This window comes from Furipterus horrens, unplaced genomic scaffold (genome assembly GCF_987537825.1).
Source record: "Furipterus horrens unplaced genomic scaffold, mFurHor1.1.pri manual_scaffold_6, whole genome shotgun sequence".
Lineage (NCBI taxonomy): Eukaryota > Metazoa > Chordata > Mammalia > Chiroptera > Furipteridae > Furipterus > Furipterus horrens.
The window spans coordinates 48,753,609-48,779,263 of record NW_028327176.1 but is presented as its reverse complement, the minus strand read 5'-3'; the positions used below and the strand labels follow the sequence as shown (position 1 = coordinate 48,779,263).

General features: G+C 40.7%; 1 protein-coding gene across 1 annotated transcript; it reads right to left on the bottom strand.

The window, feature by feature from the left end:
- Positions 1-2,146: 2,146 nt before the first annotated feature.
- On the bottom strand, positions 2,147-25,354 carry PLEK (pleckstrin). The gene is made up of 9 exons (XM_090280274.1): positions 25,186-25,354; positions 13,856-14,011; positions 13,431-13,612; positions 11,716-11,807; positions 8,683-8,867; positions 6,986-7,090; positions 6,111-6,194; positions 5,207-5,276; positions 2,147-3,868 (listed from the first exon to the last, which is right to left on the bottom strand). Exons 1-9 carry the CDS (start codon positions 25,225-25,227, stop codon positions 3,732-3,734), a joined length of 1,053 nt encoding a protein of 350 aa, XP_090136400.1. The 5' UTR covers positions 25,228-25,354; the 3' UTR covers positions 2,147-3,731.
- Between the last annotated feature and the right edge of the window lie 301 nt (positions 25,355-25,655).

The window sequence follows — 25,655 nt, the reverse complement described above, 5'->3', positions numbered from 1 at the left end:
CAAATATTGTATCATAAACACTCTCCTCTCATCCTCCTTTCCCTCCACCAGTGAAATCTAATTTTTACCTTCCCTCTGCCCTGAAACTGAGCCAAAATCACTGAAAACTATAATTTTAAGATTTTTTTTTAGAAGAAAGCTGCTCCTTTCTTTCTCTTTCTCCCACTCTTTCCTCTCTGACATCTTCTAATCCACTGTACTCGGTTTTGAAATTTCTTATTCAGAGAACACAAAATGGAACCTGAAATCTTATGTAATTCCTTTTATGCTTTTTCTTTTTACCCGTGGGCTGATGTGGGGTGGCAGCAGAAGGGGTTTTGTTTATGGTAGGCTTACCCAAAATCCAAAGGAAGTAATGCCAGTGCTCTATTTAGCACTGGGAATCAGTTCATTATTTAATCCAAGCAGGTTCTTCATTCTGTTTTTGAAAGTAATCCTTTGCTGGTAGAATTTTAGCCACTATATGAAGTCTGTCCAGAAAAGTCCAACCATTGTTAATATAATGAGAACAGTTTACGTGACATCAATGTAACCTGGCAGCCAAGGAGAGAGGACTAGAATGCTCATGTGTGAACAATGATGACTTCACTGTACTGGTCAGTGGGGGCGGTTGATGCTGTTGAGTGAACATGTGTATTGTGGGGCCCTTGCATTCAAAATGACTCAGTGAGTAGAGCAATGCATCTGCATCAAATTTTGCATTAAGCTTCAACATTCCTCTGCGGAAAGTATTCGGATTATTCAGAAGACCGCAGCTATGGGCAACTGGTGACTGGAAGCTCCATCACAACAACATGCCCGCTCATACATCACATCTCATGCAGAGTTTTTCAGTAAAACATCAAATTACTCAGGTGACTCAGCCCCGCTACAGCCCAGATTTAGCACTCTGTGATTTCTGGGTTTTCCCAAAATTAAAATCACCCTTGAAAGGGGAGAGATTTCAGACCATCAGTGAGGTTTAGGAAAATACGATGGGGCACCTGATGGTGATTGGAAGAACTATGTGAGGTCCCAAGGTGCCTACTTTGTAGGGGACTGAGGCATCATTGTCCCATGTACAATGTTTCTTGTATCTTGTATCTTCTTGAGTAAAGGTCTCAATTTTTCATAGTGTGTGGCTGGATACTTTCTGGACAGGCTGTGTGTGTTTTGTGTGTGTGTGTGTGTGTGTGTGTGTGTGTGTAAGGGACTCTTATGATCTTCACTTAAATCAGTACTGCATTCTCCATCTGCAGGTAAGATTCTCACCTTACAATGCGTCCTATTTTTTTCCCCAAAAAGGTGTTAAAATTTTCAGTTTGAATGCTTTATTTTTCTGGCTTGCTGTTAATTGCATGATGTAAATTTTTTTTTCCTTTATATATACTTTCTTAATTCTTTCACAAGTAATTATATTACAATTTATCCCCCACCCCCATCTAAATTGGAATCCTGGGTAAGTGCCAAGCAGCATTTGCTTTTGGTTTGGAATGTTCTTCAAATGAAACTGACAGTTTGTGTATTCCTTCATCCACATTACTGAGGGAAATGCCCATCACTCTGGGCTTGGACCTATGTGGGCTTACCTATTACTATGCCTGAAAAGGCCTGAGTTCAAGAGGTTCAGATATAACATCTAGACCTATACTGTAACTATCCACTGACCCCTTTGTTCCACCAGGAAGAATTAATTGCTCATGTTAGAAAGTTATAATAACACTTCGAATTCTCTGCAGACCACTGTGTACATATATGAGATTGTGTAATGAAAATCCTAGGGAGTGACAGTCACCTAGACTACAATGCGAACAGTGCCTACTAGAGTTGAGCAGCACACATAGCAGCCGCCCAGTAGGAAACTTATTTTTCCTGATGTAAATAGTATCCTTAATAGTTAATGGCCATTTATGGACCCTTTTGCTTGCCTGATATTCTAATCAAGGTCTCATAAATTTAAAATTAGTGATACAGACTTATGGTTTATCTTTATTTTCCCCATATTTTAATTCTCTAGAACAGACTGACTCTGCTAAAAAAAAAATCATAGAATCATTGGCATAACTTGAGAGATTAGAAATGGTATTGTCCTCAGTGAATGAAGGTGGGTTGTAGAAAAGGAGAGTCATTAATGGGAGGAAAAACATTCAAGTCATCACACCAAAAAGACTCTAAACATAGTCAAGTTTATTTCAAAACATAAAGTGGACTCCATATTAATAAATACATTTAACACTGAATGTAGAAAAACTGCTGTGAATGTTCTAAGAAAACAGTTTACTACAGAATGAGAGAAAAGGCAGTCTTTTACCAGTAGGCCATTGATAAAACAATCTGGGAGTAGGAAGAGCTTCATGGATATTGTGTGACATTCATGGAGGAAAGAGAGCTGATAAAACCAGGAAGAATTTTCTACTCTCCTTTCCTCACTGAGGCCTTAAAATTAAAAATCCAAATTGGGAAATATACCTTCACACACATCCCTGGTTTATTTCTCAGTTTTGGATTAGAATCGCTACTTAGTGGACATGATCAAAAATTAGAGACAGGTACCCAATTTGAAAGGAGGTCAGATTACTTTGGTTGAAAATGGGTTCATGAGGCCCCTCATGGCCAAGCAGGAGCTGCTACAGCTTAGGCTTAAAGCTCAGTTGCAACCACAGTATCATTAACTGGAGAACTGAATGCACTGAACGGTGTTGATGGCCACCTGCACTAGCTCTTGTCTAGACTCAGGTGCCTTCAGTGCTGTCTTTGTAGAAACCCATCATCCAAGCTGCCTGCCTGTCGTCTGGCCTTGGCACCCTCTGGAGCTGGGGTTGGGGGCACACACTAGCCAGGCAGCTGCCCAGGCCCCTCACCCATGGAGAGAACCCATTAAGGGAACTGATATGGCCACTTTTTTTCCTGCAAACACTCAAATGAAACAATCTCAAGATTTGGAGTTCCCCATCCTAATTATAATAAATGATAGCGAAATGTTCCTGTAAAAGACAAAGACAGACCCTTCTCAGGACAGCCTCAAGTGGGAGTGGAAAACGCCAGCTTTGAGAGGCTTGAAGGTGTGGAAAAGAGCTTGGCTCCTCCTGGCTTCCTCGGGTCTTTTTCTCAGAAACATCATAAAGACATAATAACTTTCCAGGCTCTAGTAAGTGAAAGACATCTCTGACCTAAAAGCCACCACTGCACTGTTGGCTCTCAGGAAGTTTCTGGGTAGAGGGAGGAAGGAAGATAAGAGGTCTCCTTCATTTTGGTACATAATCTTGTGGCCAAGAGCAAGGGGAAGAGGTGAAAAAGAACAAAAGGGGTTTATGCCTTTTTCAGAACCATTTTAAAGGGAAGAGTTGTCTCACGTTCTGAAGGCCAAGATTTAGCCTAGAAGGGACACCAGCTGGATGACCATGGGTATAAGAATCACAGGGCTGGCAGGTTTTAAGCTAGGGAGGACCTCAAGCGTTCACTGCATTTCCCAGAAGAGGAACCTGAGGTCTGGAGAGATTAAGCGGTGTACCAACCCTACAGAGCTTGCTACATCTGCTTGGGGGACAAAGAGAGACTTCAGTGAGCCATGTGGTGGGGTGCATGTGAACATCACGTGACATGTGGTTAGTTACATTTAGAACCCCTGCAGATGAAAAGTTCCCACCCCTGGGTCCTCTCTGGTTGATGTGTCACCAGAAGTGAATAGAACCTGGACCAAGCTTATCTGTGGGGTTCCCTCAGGAGGGTGATGGGGAGCTGCAGGTGCATCCTCACTTCCCAGTCCGGGAGGCCACCTGGATGGCTTTGATCCACTCAGTGCGCTCCTTGGGGGTGGCCGCTTGCAAGAAATAATGAACTTCACCAGCTGTGATGATCTCAAAGAGGTTCTCTTCTTCACTCTTCTTGCCTGGTGAAAGAGAACGTGAATGGCAAAATGTGTGGTAAACAGAAAGGCTTCTTAGTTCACCCTCTTTCTGCAAGGAATAAAATCCCTATTTTTTGAATGTTTTAAGAAAATCAAATATGTAATTTTCAAACTTACCATCATTGAATGGTCATATATATTTACTGTATAACTGTATAAATCGTATTTATATAGACAGGAACATAGTATGATTTTGTGTTTGTGAGTTTATGAAACAAGTAAAACAAACATTCAAGGACGAACATTTTCTTTAGAGTTTACAAACTAAATTTTTCACTTCTGTATACCAATAGTGTTCAGTGAGTGACCTCTAATAGTGTCTAATGAGTGTTTCCTCTATTTATAATATAAATGAAGGGATGACCCTAACATAGTTTTTTAAATGTATAAATAAATAAATAGCCAGGCCCACCACCAGTACCAGCAGTATAGCCTGAACTTGTTTTTATCAAGGGCTAAGTAAGAGTCTCTGTTAAAAGAGTGAAGGCAGTACCCTGGCCAACACTATGACAAGACTTAAAACATCCACATCAAATCAAAAAGCAAGATGCTCCCTACCCCAAAACTAAAACAGAATTCCATGGGGAGAGGGGAGTGAGCAGATTCAGGAGTAGTAAAAAAAAAAATCTAGGCTTTTGCAGCTGCAGTAGTTTCCCATCAGTCTCTATGACAACATGAACACAAAACAACAAGGCAAAACCAGAGTTTGGATATCTAAACCACATCTCTGCAGTGATGCCACCATGCCTGCCCCTGAGAAGGAAATCTACACCACCATGCTTATTCCACGAACCAAACCACAGATTTGAGGCCAGGGACCTGGAGGACAGCTGGTGCAACCCCCTCATTCTCAGGGGAGGAACTAAGACCCAGATTATTTAGGTGATTCACCCACGGTCAGGCCACTAATCGATGAGCACAGACCTAACTATAACCCAGGTACACCTTCCACTCACCCAGGTACAATTATTTCTTTTTTTCCAGGAAATTTCCTGGTCTGTAAAAGGCTCCCATTAAGGAATGTCATGGCTCAGTTACAGGCATCAGAAGGTAACGTTTCTTCGTTTAAACGAGTTCTGATGTGAAGGATTTTTCTCAGCGTTGCTCAGAGATTTACTCAAGCCATTCACAAAGTCTCTCCACCTCCTCAAAGCCCAGAGAACCAGCACAACAGTAGGGAAAGCAGTAGGTTTTCAGACAGCAATCCTTTCATGCTTATGCCTGATCATTGAATGATTGATAGCTATTGGCTCAGGATGCCCATGTGTGGGAAGGGAGCTTAAGTAGGCACACCTCTCTCAAACAAAAATTCATTCTTACCATCTGGGTTGCTCTCCACTGAAGTCACCACACAGCCTCTCAAATGAATTGCTCCCAGGGGATCCTCCCCCTAGAGGAGAGAGTAGTCCTTCGTTATGTTTCCAAAGTACAATATATGGATATACCTTATCTTGTTGGTACAAAAGCCACACAGTCTCACTCTGGTATAGATCAGGGCACCCAAAATACATAAGAGCAGAAAGAGATTAAAAGAAACCCCGTCCAGACCTCTACCCCTCCCCTCCTCACCAAGGGAGGCAGGATGAAGAGACACAAGTTAATGTGAGCTTCATATCTGGGGGAAAGTGGGAGGGGAGGTGGAAAGGCTGAATCATCACATCCCATAAGAGAAGAACTGTGTGTTTCCTGTGCTCTTTGGCTCCATGCAACTGTCCCTCATGGGAGGGAATCAAAGAGCCCTGCCCTGCAAGCAGAGGCTGCGGACACAACCCAGACAAAGTTGTCTTTACACTTTTGAGTTGGCTCGGTTTATTGAGGAAAAGCCTCCTATGAATACTCAACAATCTAAATGCCTACATTTAAACAATGCTTTCATCCAAGTTGGCCTGGAAGAGAAAGTATTGCTTTTTTTGCATATTAAACCAAGAGCAAAATGTTGAACTGTTTGAGTCTCTTTGAAAATATTAGATTGGGGCAAACAAAAAAAGTTATCTTGAGTTAACTAATAAATGACAATTTAGTGGTATTTTCTTCCATCCCTGAGCTTATACTGGCCTCAAGCCTAGGATCTCAAATCTTTGCCATAAGAGGAGATAGGAAAAGATAGAGAAAGTTGGGAGAAAAGAAAGGGTGAGGATGAAGAGAAAAAAGGTATGTCAAGAGCAGAAAAGAAAACGGAAAGGCCTGTGAACAGATGCAGTGGAAGCTTCTAGTAGAATCTCACCCCAGCAGGGTCATAGTAGTGCAGATAGGCAGGGTCTTCTCTCAGAATGAACTTCCTCACCTTCCAGTTTTTCCTCCTATGCCCCTGTATACAGGATCAACATAAGAAAAAGAATGATGAGTTCTTCACATCACTCTTTACACATAGTACCTACAAAATAAATCTGAATTGAGAAAAAAAAAAAGAATAGATGAAATACTAATTCCAGGAGAAACAGACCCTTCCCCAGATCTTTGCCAAAGATATAGCACTGTGGCCCATGAACAATTTGGATATTATTAAACTCTGGATTAAATTATTTCTAAGATGTCTTCCAACCCAGTATTATACAAGATAATACTATGTCTATACAATGTACTTTGTTAGGTAAGGTCGGGGCTAAAAAAGACCTAAGACATGGCCTTATTCTTCATAGATTTTATAGCCTAGGTGTAAAATACAGTAGCAAATATCCAAATCAAATAATTGTTATAGAAGATAATAAAGTTCAAAAAAATTAAATGAGAGATAGGTGATTCTGGATTTTGACATCAAAGGAAGTTTTAAAGACCTATGCTTATCCACGTGGGTGAGAAAGAAGCAGGTGAGAAAACCATTGACAACAAAAAAGCAGTAGGAATGCACACGGCATATTCAGATGTTGATGAGTAAGAGCAATCTGACTAGAAGGCAGAGGTCATAAGGAACAGTAGAATCAAGGTTTGAGAAGCAGAAAGAGACTTAGTAAAAATAAAAGGTGGAGTTGTCACTGAGTTGGACGTGGAAAGATCAATGTGGTGACAACATACAGAATGGACCAGCTGGCTAGATTAAAGATAAGCCAGAGGCAAGATAATAAGGTAAAAAGAGGTCATTAGGAAAGTATTGCAATTCACCTGCTTCAGTAAACATCCCTGCTTGATAATAACCCCTCTGAATTCTTCTTTCAGAATTACATCGTCATCACTGGAATTCTCTTCACAGAAGAACCCGCTGTCTGGCTATTGGGAAACAAAATAGCAAGTTTATTTGACCAGTCTTAGGTTCATTACTACTTGTACCCTCCTCACCAGTGCAATCCTCCCTGCACCCCACCCACTCCCACTTTCCAGGCACTGGGGTAGTCTCTTCCTCCTCCTCCTGTGGTTCATATCCGAACTTGAATTTCAAAGGCTATCCTTGGTTATCTCATTTTCCCTTCCCCTTTATCTTGTTTCTAGATGCTCTTCCTCTCTAGTTTCCACTCATGTGCACTCATGTGATCTTGTTGATATCCTTTCTTGGGTTCCCCAAGCTATGCAAGGTGGAGTACACAAAACACAGTTTATTCTTTTTTTAATTGAATATATTGGGGTGACACTGGGTAACAAAATTATATAGGCTTTAAGTATATAATTCTATAATACATTATCTATATATTGTATTGTGTGTTCACCAGAGTTTTTTCTTGTATTATCATTATTTATTAATTATTGAATTATTTTCCATACAAACAACTGTGAACTTACTTTTGCCACACCCTGTATTTTAAGTCTAGTTCAGCACATTTCTTCTTTCAAAGCCTTCCTTCTCTTGGGACCTCATGGCCACTTCCTTGAAGTAAAGTTGGCTAACTTATGATACACTGGGCAACAAGATCTCCATTATGATCTCTGCCACTCAGCCCCTTCTACTTTGAGATGACGAAGAGACAGTGCCAAGCCTCATCCTCTGAGATCAGCAGGAAACTGGGACTTGCTCAGCTATAAGCAAGCAATGAATCATACAGAGGAAGAAAAGCCACTGTGATGAGTATTTTTAGAATCCCACATTTAAATGGCTATAGACAACCAAATTAAAGGTCTGAAATAAATATATACTGACAGCAGAAGTTCCCCAAAAGTGAAATGAAACTCTCTGGGACAGTCACATCATTTTTGTAAAATGCTCTGAAGTAGCTTCCTAACTTCTGTGCTCTGATCCCCAAATAGAAATAAAACTACCAAAATCCCCCTAGAAATCCAGTGTTAAAGGGTTTCTCATGTGGCCCATGATTAGGTCCATATTGTGTAATATGGTGTTTCCCAATCTGTGGCAAGCATACCATAGGAGATACACAAGGTGATTAGGGAGAGAACATGGATGCATACATTTTGTATTAAGTCACATATTTCAATGTATAGTTGGAAAAATACAATTAGCATATTGTGATTTTATGGGTTTCCCTCAGAGAAAGAAACTCCATGAAGGATGCAATTTTTGTTTTTTTAAACTGCTGTTATCTCCTTAGTCTAGGGAAGTGCCCAGCATGTAGTAGGGCCTAATCAGTTTTTATAAATGAATTGTTGCTTATAATAGGAATAGATATAGTAAAGTTTTAAAAGTCCTTTTAAAGAAAACTCTTCAAGTAAACAATATGCTCCTTTAAACAGAACCACTTGCATGTGGCAGGCATTGGGTTGGGGGCAGCTGTCAAGTCAAGAACATCTAACGACTCTCGGTAGAGGGCTGGGCCTTTCTTTCACATATGTGGATATAAATTGAAATCAGCCTAGAATCTGCCCAGAGCAATCTCCATTACAGAAAAAGTAGCTAGGTAGCTTTTCTCACTTACAAAGTAGTAGAAGGCATCAGGGTTGTCCAGGAAAGGGTTTTCAGCAGTACCATCTACTGCATTCTTGGACAGGTCTCCAGCAGGCTGCAGGTACCCTTCGGTAAGCAGCGAGGAGGCAATCATGAGGCCTTCCTGACGATTCCGAACAGACTGGTTGGAAACCAGCCAGTCGATGACACAGTTACCTGGATGGGACCATCGGAGGGAAGGTTAACTCTCCTAACCAATGAACAAGCACTGACAGTCACCTCTGGAAAGATCCAGAGCACCCATGTGTCTGATTTGTCTCTTCCCTGTTATTCCAAGAAGGAAAAATAGAATCAGTGGGATAGATACCTGGAAACAAAGGAACCATGTAAATGTGTTTTGTTTTTTTTCCCCTTAAATCTACATATTCTTTAAGAAGCAATGTATCATCAAAGAAATAGTTTTTACTAAACCACTCATTTATTCTATTAACAAACAAACCTTTATTGTGCATCTAGTACATGCTAAGTACTGTGATGGGTTTTGGGGAGACCCACTTGAGGAATCTAGAATGAAGAGATGGGTGTAAGTCATTGTAACAGCTGTGCTGTGCGTTAATACAGTGGAGCTACTGGGCCAAATCTGCAGGCAGGTTTGGAAGGGGTGGGTGGGGGAAAGGGGCTGTGCATGCACTGTTGGGAAAAACTTAATAGAGGAAGTGACATTGGGCTCAGGCTTTGAATTGAGTAAGTGTTGGCTAAGCCCAAGAGGCAGGGGTGGGGAGGAGCCGGCCCAGGCTGAGGGAGCAGCAGGGTGAACAGACTCACACAGGCATGAAGCAGCCTCCCTGGGGCATAAGGGAAGGAGCTGATGGAGGAAGGGCAAAAGGAGACAGGAGAGAGAGGAAGGTCCTAAATTAAAATTCAATGATACTGCTTGCACTGAATGTCACACCTTTTTTGCAGGGTAACAGGGACCTCAAGGAGTCATTTAATCAACATTCTACCTCCTGAGAGGATTGCAAAGAGAATAAAATGAAATTAACCCACCAATTGGGTTATTAGCAGGCTATAATGAAGCTTTGTATTAAAAATGACATGTTCTTTACAAATGTAGCCAATCAGGGTGGCAACATCACAGGTGGTGAGCCCTGGGTCATCCAACAGAAAGGATAGGATATGCCATCCTTGAAATAGGAGTGAGAGCAGTTGGTTAGTGAGCCTTCCATGAATTTTATATATGAAAGGCTTTTGCTACTTTCCTTTCTCCAGAAGGATAACTAATTGATACTGAATTTCTGCTTTCAATCCTCACAGAGACCCTGTAAAAGAGGTAAGGCAATAATTGCAAACTGCATTTCACAAATGAGAATATTAAGGCTCAGAGAGTGTAAGTGACCTTAGGCCTGAGTTACACCTGCAATGGGCCTTCACTTCAGTGTTCTAACCCCAGACTCCATACTTGTTAAGCTAGGCATGCAGAAGCTTGAGAGACAAGTTCAGTCCACTCTCCTTGTCACCTGACATTCAAGGTTTCCCATCACATGTCAGGAGTGCCTGGGTCCCCATCTCTGCTATAGACTTGGGTCTCTGCTGAGACCACCTGACTCCTACATGAAGGCTTGATCCCACCTGAATTTCTAGAACTCACCCTGACCTTCAAGGGGGAGGACTTAGGAAGTTCTAGTCCAAAACTATGGGACTCAGTAACACATCACCCAGGAAATAAGTCTGGCCTGGACCTTGTGCTTAGTCTTTATCAAGAACCCCATCCCTGCTCTCTGCCTTGTTCCCTTTGTCCTAGGCTCTGTCTTGGTGACCTCAGTTCTGATAGAGTCAGGGCCCTGCTCTGGTCAGTTTCTCCTACCGTTACCCAGGTGTGGTATCTTGGTCGCAAATCTCAGTCCCGTGTTCTCTCATATTAAAGGGCTATTGCTTTCACTCTCTGAGGCTGAATTCCCAAGGGATACTACCCTGTTACACTAGATCACACCCTCTAACTGTCCATCTTCCTGACCTGGACCTGGACCACTTTCATGCGTTATCTGTTGACTGCATTCTACATCTGTTGTTTATTCTCAGAGTTTTCTGCCCTTAACCTCTCTATCATGAGTAGGCCATGCCTGCCATCAGGCAAGCTTAGGCCCAAACTGTACATCCCATCTTGCCCCCTAATGAACCATCAGCCTTACCGGGGTGGGTCATTTTCTTTTTCTGGATACATGTTCTTCATATTTTTGTCCCATAACTTTGAACTCACCATACTGTGCTTGGCCATCTCATCAGAATTTCTTCCCACAAATACTTACTGAAATTCTATCCATCTTTCAAGGTTAAACTTAAGCACCATCTTCTATTTATCCCAACAACCCACTGAACTCTCTCTTTTTCCTGAACTCACAGAATTGATTGTCTTTGTAGACTTGTGACTTCTTTAGTGTAAACCACATTGAGAGCTTGCACCATATAGTGCTTAGTGTGTGCCAGCCACAGTTTTAAGCACATTACAGCAAGTCGATAAAGTAGATATTTATTCCCATTTTATAAACAAGGAAAGTGAAGCACAAAAAGGTTAAGTTATTGATTGGCCTGAGGTTTTAGAGCAAGTTGCCGAGCCAGGATTTGAACCAAGGCAGTCTGGCTCCAAAGAAAATGTTTTCAACCACTACACCATCTACCTAATTCCTCACGCTGTGCAGCCTGAGACATCCCTAATATTGTTACTTAAATCTTATATTATATGATATATCTTTCTTCCTATTTATCATTTTATTCAACTCTGTGTCTAATTTAACATAATGCCATTTATTGGAAGAAAAAAAATGACCCTTTGATTGATATAGCTGGAATTTCCAAAACTACATCTTGGACAACAAAGTTCTTTTCTGCCGTTTGTTGTGTTTCCACACTGGGAAAGTTCAATTCTCATGTTCACCAGTCTTCGCCTTATGACCCGATCCACCCAGCATGCTCCACACCTCCCACCCTCACCCTGCTCATAAGGCTGAGTGGGAACTCCATATTGCTTTCCCCAACTGCCCCATTTCAGACTTTCATGGCCTTTTACCTGTGAAGCAGTGATTAAAAATCTTCTTGTCCTTCTCTAGGTTCAGTTCTTTTATTCCTTTATCTGTGTCTTTCATGGACAAATACAGAGCACTGCACAGAGACAAAAACAGATGGATGAGTGGGAGCATTTCAGAATGGCAGGTCCTCTCCGGGCATCCACATTGGAGAGGCTGGCTATGAGCACAAGCCTCTCCCCTCCCCAGGTGGCTCTGCCCTAATCTCCCCACTAGATCACAAGTAATTAAAGGGCAAAGTTGGTATACTTACACAACTCTGTGGCCTGCACAGCATTCAACAAAATGTACTGAGAAGGCAATAACTATTTCTTAAATTCATTAAGCTCTGTGCTGTTTTAACTCCTAATGCCTGAGAGAGAGAGAGTTGCCCCTAATTAGGTGGCAAAGATTAAAGGTTCTCAGGGCCAATTTTACCTATACATTCTAGGTCTTTAAGGCCCCCCAATTCCCATGTTCCAGTTCTCTAAGTGTCCTTCAAGAGACCATCTAGAGAGAACATCTGCCTCTAGGAAAGCAAATGTTTTAACTAAGTCAATCTCTTATTCTAAAAATTATGAGACAAAGCAAAATAGTGAGAAGTTCCCATTTTTGTCTTTGAAGTAATAAAATGAGGACAGCCTGATCAAAGAATCTGCACGCAGCTAAACAGAAGGGCACTTTCATATATCATGTGGTTCCATGCAGCATGAACATTATCCCCACTTAGCTCTGAGAGCCATGGCCAGAAATGTGATCACCTGACCACCCCAGCCAGCAGCTGCAGCCTGACCAGGTGCCTCCTCTTGGCTCTTTACCAAAAAGCTTTCCTGATGAGAGAAGATGCTCAGTCTCACCAAGCTCAATGTGCAAACTTTATCAAACTCCTGTGGCAGGCAAGTCTTGTGTTAGGTTGTAGAAAGGGCCTCCCCTTATTGTGTAAACAGAACCCTTGTTGAACATTTTTAGCAACCAACATGGAGTTCTTACTGACTGGACTCGTGTTTAGATTATACTCAACATAAATGCAAAACTATCAAGAAGCAATGAGGATCCCCTATCATGTGATAGGAGAAGATATGAAATGTGCAGGAAGAAGGGAAGGAACCCTGTTCCCAAGCCCTGTCACGGGCTGAATATATGTGTGAACCTTTAACAACCTTTAGACAAAAACCATCACCTTCAATTCCAAACCAGCCAATGTCAGAGAACATTAAACCAGGTCAAGGCACAAATGGCTTCTGCCCAGTATGGGTGTTCACCTTGGCTGGTCCTTGCTGACAATGTGAATGTGTGCTCTTGAACTTGAAACCTCTCATACTTGGATGGATAGCCCTGTCTTTTCCTCCATTCCTAAAGATCCTGAAGCTTTTTTTCAAGACTAGCTTATTACAGCTACTTCATAAATGCAGCAAGTTCTCTCTCTCTGTTCTCTCTGGCTCTATGGCTCTATTTCTCTCTTTCTGCCAAGGTTATCCTAAATGAGGAATGTATACTCCATTAGCTTCCTCTCCTCAGTTGCTAGGCCTTGGGGAAGGCATGATCATTCCTTCAGATCCAGGTAAATTCTTAGTACACCAAGAGCCAATATCCACCTGGAAGAGTAAATACAGCCTTCAGAGGTGACCAAAGCAACAAACCTTGGGACAGGACCTGTCGTTAGAGTTCCCCAAAGGGGAAAAAAGGAAGAGGTGGAAGGAAACAAAACACAGAAAATCACCCTAAGTCAATGGTTTCTGGCAGTCGGACAGATCTCCTGGTAGATTTCCTTGCAAACTTCTGGCCTCCTTCAATGCACTTAATGGCCTTCTTGATGTCCCGAACCCAGCCATCTCTCTCTTCCAGGAAAGCTGCCTGGAAGAAGTGGTCCTGTTGTTTGGTCGTAGTGATCTTAAACACAAACTAAAAATCAAAACACACTCCATTAGGAATCATTATTTTCAAGGGCCTGAGGCCCCTTATGAAGCACAACAGGTGAGTTAACCCTGTTCTGGAAGTACTTGGCCAAGAGAGATCCAAACACCCAATGTGGAGTGTGTGTAAGGAGGACTAGCTCAGGAGGAACCATTCATACTGTAAGCTATGCACAGGCCCAAAAGTCAGTGTCTGACAAAGCAGTCATGGTGGCTAATAATGTCAACTCACCATCCTTTTGCCGAAGTCCTGACAAGGGCTAGTCAGAGAGCTTCCTTTCAGGGGAATCATTCCTTTGGGGCTGTTGTCACTTTTCTTCTTATAGAATTCAATTCCATCTTCTAACAATACAACCCACATGGGTTTCCAGGTGTTGAACACACTCCCCTGTAATGACAAAAAAAAAAAAAGAAAAGAAAAAAAAGGAGCCATGTAACAATGTTTTCTAAAACTATTCTATAGATGGTGCAAGACTTGGTAAATAGCTTTAGTGCTGGCCAGTGTGGACGCCGGTGACCCATATTTGTGTGACCAGGGTGCTAGGAAAGCAGCCTTCAAGAAAGGAGGGGACTGCCATTCTTCTGGAACTTTAAAATATTTTGAAGATAAACTGTATGCATGTCTATAATCAGCCCATAAGCCGGTCATGGGTCATTACCAAGGGAATATGGTATGGATCTCTGCTCTTCTTCTTGTGCATTTCAGGCTGGCTTTCTGGGGCCTATTTTCTGCTCTCATCCCTGCCCACTGTGTTTAGTTCAGCTTGGGGATGGCAAAGAGATCCTATCTCAAGTGCTAGCTCCACTGAATAGTAGCCGATACCTGACAGCACTCACTGGAAATGTGGCAAGATCCAATCACTGTGTTTACCACAGGCGCTGAGGCCATAAATGGGGGGCATGCGGACTGCAGTTACTTCCATCCTGTGGTCTGATCAGCTTTTATCTGAATGTGAATGTCAAGAAGAAACTCAGACAGCAGGCTTGTGTGAAGGATGGCTAAGCTGTATGAAAATCCTTTGCAAAATGGTCTGTAAAAGCCAGAGTACTGCTGCTCATGTCAATATAGCTTCTATGAAAATCCTTACTGAAAAATTTTCAGTTTGGGTTAATGTCAGCTGTCCCTGTAGCAATAAATGAACCATCCTGGATAGCTCAAGGAAGTCTCTCTTTCTTGTCTACATTTTGGAGAGTTTTGGAAAAGGAAGAAAATAAAATTCTTTGCCTCTCATTGTTGGACCCATGAGGTCACCCTGTCATGATTAGCACAAAATAGAATTATCACCCAGTTCACAGCAGATCCTGCTACTTATCTTAAAATACAAAGAGCCTCTATTTAGAGGTTCAGTTTCCAAAAAAGGAAGTCTACTTATGCAAAAAGGGTAAATATTTGTGGGATTATCATTTTGCTTGTCCAAGTGTTTCCTTTACTTTAGTTACTAAAAATAAAATTCAAATTAAAGATTATCTCTTTTCTGCACAGGCAGAATGACTGCCCATACTAACACTAGACTATATTCCTTTCTTAAAAATGGGTGAGGTTGGACACTATTCCAACATGTGAAATAAGTTCAGTTAAATGCCTTTCTTTTTTACATCTATCTGAGAGAAACTCATATCCAGAATATAAAGACTTCCTGAAAATCAATAAGAAAAATACAAACCATCTATTTTTAAAATGGGCAAAAGACTGAAAGAGGCATTTCACTTATCCAAAAAGCCTCTGAAAAGGTGTTTAAATAGTTATTCATCAGGAAAATGCAGATTAAAACCACAGTGCGGTACTCCTGCACACCCATTAGAATGTCTGAAATTTTTAAGGATTGAGAAGAGCAAGACTTGGCAAGGATGGTAACTGGAACTCCCATACGCATCAGGCTGGAGTGCAAAATGGCACATCAAATTGGAGAACTGTGAAGAATGTCCTGATTTTTAGGAAATATATGTTGAAGTATTTAGGGGTGAGGTAATATGATATCTGCAACTTATTCTCATAAAATATGTGTGTACATTTATAGAGACATGGAGAGATAAAGCAAATGCAGCCATGTGTTAACAATGAATAAATCTAGGTAAAGAGTATACAGATAGTCATACTATTTTTCTCATTTCTCTGTGTGTTTGAAATTTCTCAAAAATAATTGGGGACAATTAATAAATGAACAACACATAACACTACTATCTATTAAAATTATGGATATACTTTTAGGGAAACATAGTCTATTTAATAAAACAATTAAAATAACTGAAAGTAATAAGAGCTATATTCACAGAGCTAGGAATAAAAAGTTGAACTAAATGACTGCTAAATGTCTTTCAAGTCTAAAATGTTATAGTCTACCTCAGGTCTATCACAGATTAATAACTGCCACAGCCACTCAGGGCTCTTGACCTTGGAATTGGGATAAATTGGTAGAGGTTAAGCAGCACTGCATTACTTCTGTAGATAATTAAAGTAAAGCTACTCCTAATTGAAATGTAGCCTTAGGGGTCTGTCAGAGGAAGATGTGTCATTTGGGAGTCAGGGTCATTTTGCATATTGAGAAAGCTGATCCTCTGTAAAACAAGAGAAATGAGAGCTGCCTCATAAAGTGGAAACTTTCTTCCAGACTGCGTAGGGGTTAGTTAGGTTAGGATGATGGAATTATGGCCGATCTCTCTCCTCCCAGCCATTATTACAGCCATCAGATTCTCACTGCAGTAACCTGACAGCACTTCTTCTCTACTACCCCTATATTTACCCCTTTCGGTCCCCAATCCTCATGGCACTCACCCAAGAGCAAACCTGGAAGTGTGATGCTGGAATGTCTAGGGCACAGTACACCTGACTAGTAAATGTGAAACTGGACCTAGAATCCAGGTTTTTTGAGTCCCAATTTTATTCTCTTCCCACTTCCCCTCAGGTGCCATCTTTGTTTTGATTCTCATGTGCTTTGAGTGATTCTAGAATCTAAATCATTTTTTGGGAAGCCACTTAGCTAGCTATACACATAGCCTCATAAAATCATATGATTATGATTTTATATAATCATAAAATATGTTTTAATAATCTATATAGCACATGTCTGTTTTTTCCCATTATAGATGAAAACTTGTACAATTACTTGTGACAGTGGGTGGGTTTTAGATTCTGAGTCAGATTTATTAAAGTTTCTCAGTAAATAAGTGTTGATCATCATGGGATCGGTATAGTTTAGTGCATGAAAGTCTGACACTGCATAACAGCAAAAGAAGAAATCTTAAAAGGACAACATATTTAACTACACAAAAAATTGAACTTCTGTACATTAGTAAAACCCTGCAAAATAAAATATGGGTATTTGTAATATATTATCATATAATTAAAAGTTAATATCTTCAATATGTTTTTAAAAACTCTTTAGAATCAGTTAAAAATATACAAACGGTTCCAACTTTTTAAATGGGCAAACAATATAAGCAGGCCATTCTCAAAAGAAAAATACTCAGGCTCAATAGACATTAAAATGTACTGTTTCAATAGTATTCAAAGAAACAAAAAATAAATAAGATATAATTCTTTTCTTTGATAAATTTTTTTTTAAGATTTATAAATGTATTGATGATGATTTGCGGAAATGGGCATTACAAAAAAAAGGTGCTTTATGAGTCAGCAGTTTGATGTGGGCTGTCAAAAAAACCTGAAGTCATTGTAAGCTATATAGAAGCATAAGATCTAAAGTAAGGAAAGTAATATTCTGACTTTAAATGGAGCATAAGCAGTAGGTGACTACAGGCTCTGGAGTTGGATGGCCCAGGCTCAAATCCCAGCTCTGCCATGTTCTAGTAATGTGACCTTGAGCAAGTTCTTATACTTCATTTTCTACACGTGGCAAATGGGAACAATGCTACTATCTAGTTTTCAGGGCTATTGGGAAATTAAATAAAATAATAGATGTAAACTGCTCATGGCAGTATCTAGAGCATAGTCGTCGGCAGCCGTCCGTCTCGAGAGACGATGGTGTAGCTTCTTAAGAGTCTATCTGCACCGCCGAGAATGGCTGTGCAGTCCGACTCGGGAGTGACACGGTATCTGTTTCCTCCCGTGTTGAATCGACATCTTGCAATGACGCTGGAGTGTCCTCTCCAGTGAAGCTGAAGCTACAGAGCCTGGGCAGGGTGATATGGAGGGTCTGCTGTTGCCCATGCAGCAGACCCCCCCTCTCTTCGCAGCTGAAGGGTCCAAGGGAAAGACGGAGTCAATACAGCTTGGCTTCAGGTGCGCCGCAGGAGTTGCCGGTGTTGACTACAACGTCAAACCGCCTTAGGGACTCCGGCTCCGGATTTTCTGTCGGGGTTTACTCCCTTAGCCTTTCCCCTGAAGAGGTATGCCGCAAGGCAGCGGAGGTTTTTTGGAGTCAGAGTTTTCCTTCTCTGATGTACCCTGACTGGAAGATCGAACCAGCGACACTTAGCTCGCAGGCCGACGCTCAATCCACTGAGCTAAACCAGCCAGGGCTCCTAGAGCATAGTAAACACTCAGTAAATGCTACCTATTTCCTGTAATTCTGTGCTTCTCAGAATGACCTTGGGTTCAGGAAACCTCAAAGCTGCAGATAAACCAGAGCCTGTTCAAAAGAGAGTGACATGATGGCATCTCTTTTGGGAAATTATTGAAAAAATGTCTAAGTTTTAGCCCAAAAAGAAACAGGCAGAGCACATGAGGACTTTCTTCAAAGGTGTCGTGCATTGTCACAGATCGTGGAGGTTTCAGAAGAAAATATAGTATGATGCATAACCAATTTTACTTTTAAAATTAGTGAGTTCCCTGACACAAGAGGCATTCAAGCATGCTTGTTATGGAATAGCAAAAGAAATGTAGGTCTCATGCGGGAAGTTCAATTAAACGTTATTTCAATACTTAATATTCCTTTTAACCCTCAGAGTCTACATATCTATTCTAAAAAAGCTGTTGTCCCTACTAGCCCTATGGATGTGTTCAATTTCAAGATATCCCTGCTGACCTTTGGGTCTCACCTACAAGCCAAAAACAAATACATTTTAAAAACATATTTAACATGATCATCTAAAAATGAATACCCATTGGAAATTTTTTTATCCTCACCTAAGAACATCCTTATTGATTTTAGGGAGAAGGGAAGGGAGGGGAAAAGAGAGGGGGAGAAACATCGATGTGGGAGAGAAATATCAACTGGTTGCCCTTTTACACACCCTAATCAGAACAGAACCTATAACCTAGGCATGTGCTGTGACCAGGAATTAAACTGGTGACCTTCCAGTTTGGTTTGTGGGATGATGCCCAACCAACTGAGCTGCACCAGCCAGGGCCTCATTGGAAATTTTTAACACATTAAAGTTAACTATAATACGGACCTTTGATTCCTTGGTTTCTATGATTTAAACAAATTTCTTTCCTTGAGACATGTTCATTCAAAAATAATGATAGAGAAACACCTATGCTTCAGACACTAGCCTGGGTGCTGGGGTGAGTAAGACTGCCTCGGCTCTTAAATAGTTCATCATCTAACAGGGGAGACAGTGACCTTGACTGATGACTCCAGTTCCCTGTGAAGAATGCACAGACTGGGCATGTCCTCCTGTGGCTGAGCAGCTTCACTGAGAGAAGCCACAACTCACTGCTGAGTATTGGGGCAACTTTATTTTGGTGTTTAAAACCCCTCCCAAGTCTCTGCCCACAGAGTGAGGACACCTCCTTTAACTTCTCCTTTCCATCAAACTTCTCTTTTCATCTATTGACATATAGCTGGAATTCAAAGGAAAATTACATTATGGTCAAAACTACGTATTCAACTAAAACAGAACTGTGAGTCAGTATGATCTCTTAGCCCGCATTCATGGGGCATGTTGTTTTAAGCTGGTGTTGCAATAAATTATGTCTTTCTTTCTGTATTTTATCTTCTGGTTTTCCAACCTCATCTATGAAATCACTTGTATAACATCCCTGATAAATAGTTATTATGTGCCTATTTAAAAGTCCTTGAAGGCAGGGAAACTAATCAATTCAGTAGTATATTTTTTACATTAATAAAATCTTTCAGGTTGGACAGTTTCTCAATAAAATCACACTAGGTAAACATAAAGAAAAGGCACCAAGTGCTTAACAGTATGATTTCTGGTGTCTTAGGAATTTGGATTCAAATCTCAGCTTTGCCTCTTTCAAGCTGTGTGACCATAGGCAAGTTACTTGATTTTTCTAAACATTAGTCTCCTCACCTGTAAAAATAACATTGTGCTACTTCCCACTGTTGAAAGGATTAAATGAAATAATATCCTTAAAGGGCTTAGCACTATAGCTAGCTTGAGGCAGTTGCTCTGAAGTGGTTACCAGATAGACAGATACGATTACTTAGTTTTGTAGGTAAGTGTAGGAAATCATTCTGGCATAAGGTTCTCCTGGGTCTCACCCGTTACAACAATGCTTTGAAAAAGAAAAATCACTGCAAAACAAGCCCAAGAGGGCCACATGTAACATGATTAGGCACAGTTCTCTATGACACTGAGGCCACACTGCTGGGTTCCAGTCCAGCTCTGCCACTTAATAGCTGTGTGGCCTTAGGCAAGTCTCTGCTTCTCTGTGACTTAGTTTCTTCATCTGTCAAGCAAGGCTAACAGTTGTACCCACTTCATATGGTTCTTATAAGTATTTGGTGCATTAATGCATTAAATACTTAGATCTGTCCCTGCTGCGAGGTAAACACCACATCAGTTAGTTATTAGGACGATGGGTACAAATTGCTGGAGATTATTTAACAGTACTGTGTCCATAAGACAAAGTAGCTGTATGAAAGAAGTCAAGGCCAACAACCCTGACTCCTGTTCCCTTTTTTTATCCTGGACTTCCCTCCTTCTACCACACCTCTCTGTAGGCCCTTATCTTTCCTGCCCAACCCGCTTGTCCTTGGACACCCCAACTCCTGTGCCTTCTCCCAGCCTAACAGACAACCCAAATCCCTAAGCTACTCTTTGGGTCCATCTTGCTGCATGAAGTGCCTGCTAAATTGGTTGTCAAACATTTAACAACAGTTTGCTCCATAAACCTCTGGGAGTGAGGTTGATTTGGGAAGTGACTTGGAAGAGTCCAGGTTATTAATTGTATAACCTGCCCCTCTCTCTTTTTTTAAGCTATGCTTATAAACATATCCAAATCCGTAGTATGTTCTGAAGGACCTTCAGAAGACATTTACATTTATTGGCTGGAAGTACCCCTTAATCAGAGAGAAAGGAAGGTTGAGGTCATGAAACCCAATCCTGCCCACAATACAATTTGTCCAGGCCCCTCTTTGGCTCTGTCTGGTAAGTTCATCTGACCTTCCTTTTGCTGGCTTGGGTCACCCTGACTTTCAGAATGCTGCATGGAGTCAATGAGACAGTGGGCTTTGCTGTTAGACAAGCCTGGGTCTGAATCCCAGGTGGTCCTCTTACCAGTTGTTTGACTGTGGGCATGTCACTTATTCTCTCAGCCTCAGCTCTCATCTGTAAGATGGGGATAAGGACACTATCGTACAGGGTGTTTAGGATTGAATGAGATCATGTTCATAGAGCAACTGGCTGCTACATGGTAGTGAAGGGAACCAAAGTTTTGCCACCCTGAAACTGTCTTCTGGGATATCAATTTTGAGCTGGTTATTGAGAAATAAGACTCAGAGCCCTGAGCAGGTGGCTCAGTTGGTTGGAGCATCGCCCTGTACACCAAAAGATTGCAGGTTTGATCCCAGTCAGGACACACACCTAGGCTGTGGGGTTAACCCCTGGTTGGGTGCATCCTGGAGGCAATTGATGTTTTTCTTTCTAACATTGATATTTCTCTCTCTCTCTCTCTCAAACCAATAAACATATCCTAAGGTGAGAATATTTTTTTTTTTTTTTAAGAACTCAGAAAGAAACTTTGGTCCTCTTCACTTTCCTGCCCAGGAGGTTTGGATATGAGTTCACTCATGTGGAATCTACCAATCAAACTGAACTAACAAGCAAAATAGAGACAGATTCATAGATAGAGAGCAGGATGACAGCTCCGGTTGGAATGCGGCGGGGTGGGGGTGCGGTTTGAGTGGTGGTTGGGAGTGGAGGGATCAAGAAAAGAAGAAAAAGAATCATGGACATGGACAACAGTGTGTGGGGGAGGGAAAGGTGGAAGTGGAAGAGAGTATAGGGAGGATGAATGGTAATGGAAAAAATAAAATAAAAAATGAACTACTAAAAAAAGAAAAAGAAAAACCTACTCTGATAAGGAAATATTACAAAGTTGCCTTAACCTAATTTTAATCAAATGTGGTAAACAGAGGGCTTCAGGAACGGGCCTTTAGCTTAGATACCGTGGGTCCCACTGTTCGAGTCACCCAGCAACAATTTGCCTACCATGTTTATTCTGCTCTTTCTCAACTACCTTTAAATCACGCATTCTCACTTCTGAAATCCAAGACCCCCTCTCCCACCCCTTTTCTCCTTTGTCAAACGTGTCATATATGTCCAATGTCACCTCACTGTCTCTGGAATTTTCATGCTTATGTGAATTCTCCATCAGCATATATTAAAATTTGATTTTCCTCCTGTTCCTCTGTCTCTGTTAATTTGATTATTAGCACAGCTAGAACTTAAAAGGTGGAAAAAAAAGTATTCATTATTTTAGTCCCCACAGTAACTTCTAAGTGGTTTTTCTGCTTGTTTGTTTTTAATTCAGAAGTGGCAAGATTCTGAGGCAAGGAAATCTGGCTCCTGTTAAGAAGGGAAAAAATTGCAAAATGACAGAATTATGTATTTCCTCTTCTTCTCTTAGCCACCATCTCTATTTAAAGATCTCAGGCAAGAGGCAACGGAGAAACCCTTAACCGTGAAATGTGGGCAGTTACCTTGCACAGAGGAAAAGCAGAAACATTTTATAGTAAATAACATTGACTACTGACCCCGAGATTTCTGACTTAATAAAATCCTTGCATCAGAATTTTCTTAATGTTGCATTTTTTCCACCCCAAATATCTTTATTGTTAATAAAATTATTTCATAAAACAAAAATAAGGAGAAAGACATTTTTATTACCACCCAGGAATCTGAAACTGCATAAGAAAAAAATGTACATGGAGGTAGATTCATACATGACTGCCTGACATGCTTTAACATAAACACCATAGTCAAAGATTCTCACAACCTTGTCAGAGAAAGACTTTCTTGATCCTTTCTTCACTATTAACTTGACAACCAACCAAGGAACCAGTATTTATCTCCATGAAAATCCAGACGAGGGTTTCTATCTATTGAAGTGTATGTATATCAACACAGATACTACTAATAATTGTCATTTATGTAGTATATAAGTGTGTATATATACATATATAATGTATATAAAATATATATATTTTTAACCCACATATAAGAGGCATCTGAAAGACACTTAACATCTAAAGAAGTTAAGAACTTCAACACCTTCCCAGGATATTCTGGCAGATATAGTTCTGCAGCCAACAAAAGGACTATTCCTGAACCAAGCATTTCTTTAAAATGACAAATTAGTGCCCTGCCTGGTGTAGCTTAGTGGGTTGGGCATTGTCCCAAAAACTGAAAGAGAGCTGGTTTAATTCCTGGTCAGGGCACATGGTTGAGTTGAGAGCCAGGTCCCTAGTTCAGGGAGTGCCAGAGGCAGCTCATTGATGTTTCTCTTGCACATCGATGTCTCTCTCCCTCTCTTTCACCCTCACTTCATCTCTCTCTAAAAATGTAATAATAAAATCTTTTAAAGAATAAAGCAGTTATAGGTTTTAAGAATAAATAAGTAAGTAAAACTTAAAATGACAAATTAGGGAATCTTAATACATTACAATAAAGAATGTTCAAAATACCCCAGTGAAAATGCAAAAATTATTAGAGATATAAATTGTGGAAATAGTAATATAAAATTTCACCATTTTTCTAGATTGGTTTTTATAGGCCATAATCTGAAAGAATGAATAACTGTTAACTTAAGTCCGTATGCTTAAGAAACTTAACTCTATCAACTCCATTTTCTAACGGGGCAACCTCACTTACTAGAGATTAGCCTTCTATTTTTTAAATAATTTATAGAGTTTAAAAGATGAAAATATTCACTTAATAACAGGAAATTTCATCACAAGATGTTTAAATAGTTTTTAAACAGAAAAAACCTTTGCAGAAAATATTTCCATTTACCCGCTCTTCTCAGGATACTAGTCCAAACAATCAAGAAAGAAGCAAGCCTATTGCAGAGAATCTACATACACTTTTGTGTATATATGTGTGTCTTTCCAAAGGATATTTCAACTATGGCCAGCTAGAGGGAATATAAGCTGCGGGTTCATTTATTCCCTTGTTACCTCTCACTACCGTAGATACATTACAAATTCTAACTTAGGTTAAATTTATTCTAAGAAAACCCTGGTATACTAGACAGAGCTCAATGCCACAAATCAGAAACTCAGGTCTCAAAAAAGTGGGATTCTGGTCTGTCACAACCATGTGACCTTGGAGAGTCACCCAGCTTCCGGTCTTAATTTCCTCTTCTATTAAAGAGGGAATGAGGCCAGGTGATCTAAGGTCCCTCCCAGCTTTAAATTAAAAGAGAATCAGGCAACAATGTGTGGTGTTTAACCCCCTTAGAAGTAGAACCTTTTGGCTAAAATGTTAAAACAATGAACAACCTAGAAAAATCGCAGCAGGTATTCATTCCATTAAAAAGCTGGGCGTCTGAAGGAGTGCACTAAATTCAGTTCATTTCTGAGATGCTTAGCTCACTTGGGTCAGTGTGAGTGTACTTCTTTGTATAGGTGTTGCCCATAGGTGACAGTACATCCTGTGTGAAGTTCATACCCTGGGGAGTTTCACAGTGACATGGCATGCGCTCCCCTCAGAAGAAAAACCACCGTACTAACATTTAATTTCCTGATGCCACACTAGTGAAACTAAGCATTTCTGAATGCACTTGTGTCCTTATTTTCCAGTCTTCGAAACGGTGCACTACCTACCGCCTAATGGCGTGTTATATAAATTCACTAACAATTGTGAATGAAGAGATTTCAGCCCAATAAAAAATAGTTTTTAATGCACCAATTGAAAAAAGCCCAAGAAATAAGCCACAATTATAGTATTATTGTATCAGCTCATCTTTGATAATTTCCTTCTCTCTCTCTTCCCCCAAAAAGCAGGGCAATTAGAATTTAAATAATAAATAGTTTCTCCAAATAACTTCTATAGCAGAAGACTTTGAGTCTTTTAGCATAACAGGCATCTGTGGCTCTTGAAAAGGATACTATAATCATGAGGAATTTTGCTTAGACCCTCACCTTCCAGACCCTGTAGCCTGGAGTTCTCAGTCCCACAAGATTCCACTGTGCTGACACCCGAGCTGGATTATTTCACCTTTATGGAACAGAATGAAGTGGAACCTATACTGGCTTCCTCCTGAACATCCTACATGCTGCGATGTTCTCCCAGTTTGGCCCAATAGGTTCAGCATTACACACTCCTAAGATGAGTGCATAGAGAGTACAAAGCTGGACTCCAATCCTCCATAACCCTGTCTCCACTGACACCCTTGTAAGTGGCATTTCTGCTTACCCTTTTCACAAGGTAGCCCTCCCTGATCCGCTTTGGTTCCATGTTGGCTGGACAAACAGATGGCTGGGTCCACTCTCAGACAAGTCGTCTCAGAAGCTCAGCCTCCTCTGAGAGCCGAGGCGTTTGTGGGCTGCTTTTCTACAGTGAGGTCCCTTTCACAATTTCCCGTTGGCTGGCAATCGCATGATCACATCCTCTTCCCCTCACTGAGGTGGAAGATCAGAATAAGGAACTGCAAAGAGAAACAACCCACTCTGTGCTAATGTTGGAGACTTATGGAAAGTACAGGTGTGAATTTTTATTACCATAAAGAAACTCATTCTCCTAAAGAGAAGAAAACTGGTCCAAGGGAGAGGAAAATGAAAAAGAAAACATTTTTGGTAGAAATAGTCCTAGCTTAAAAATCATTCTTGAGATTCTGGACAGGCTTAATAAAAATGCCAAGAAACTCAAAACTAAGAGATTAGTAT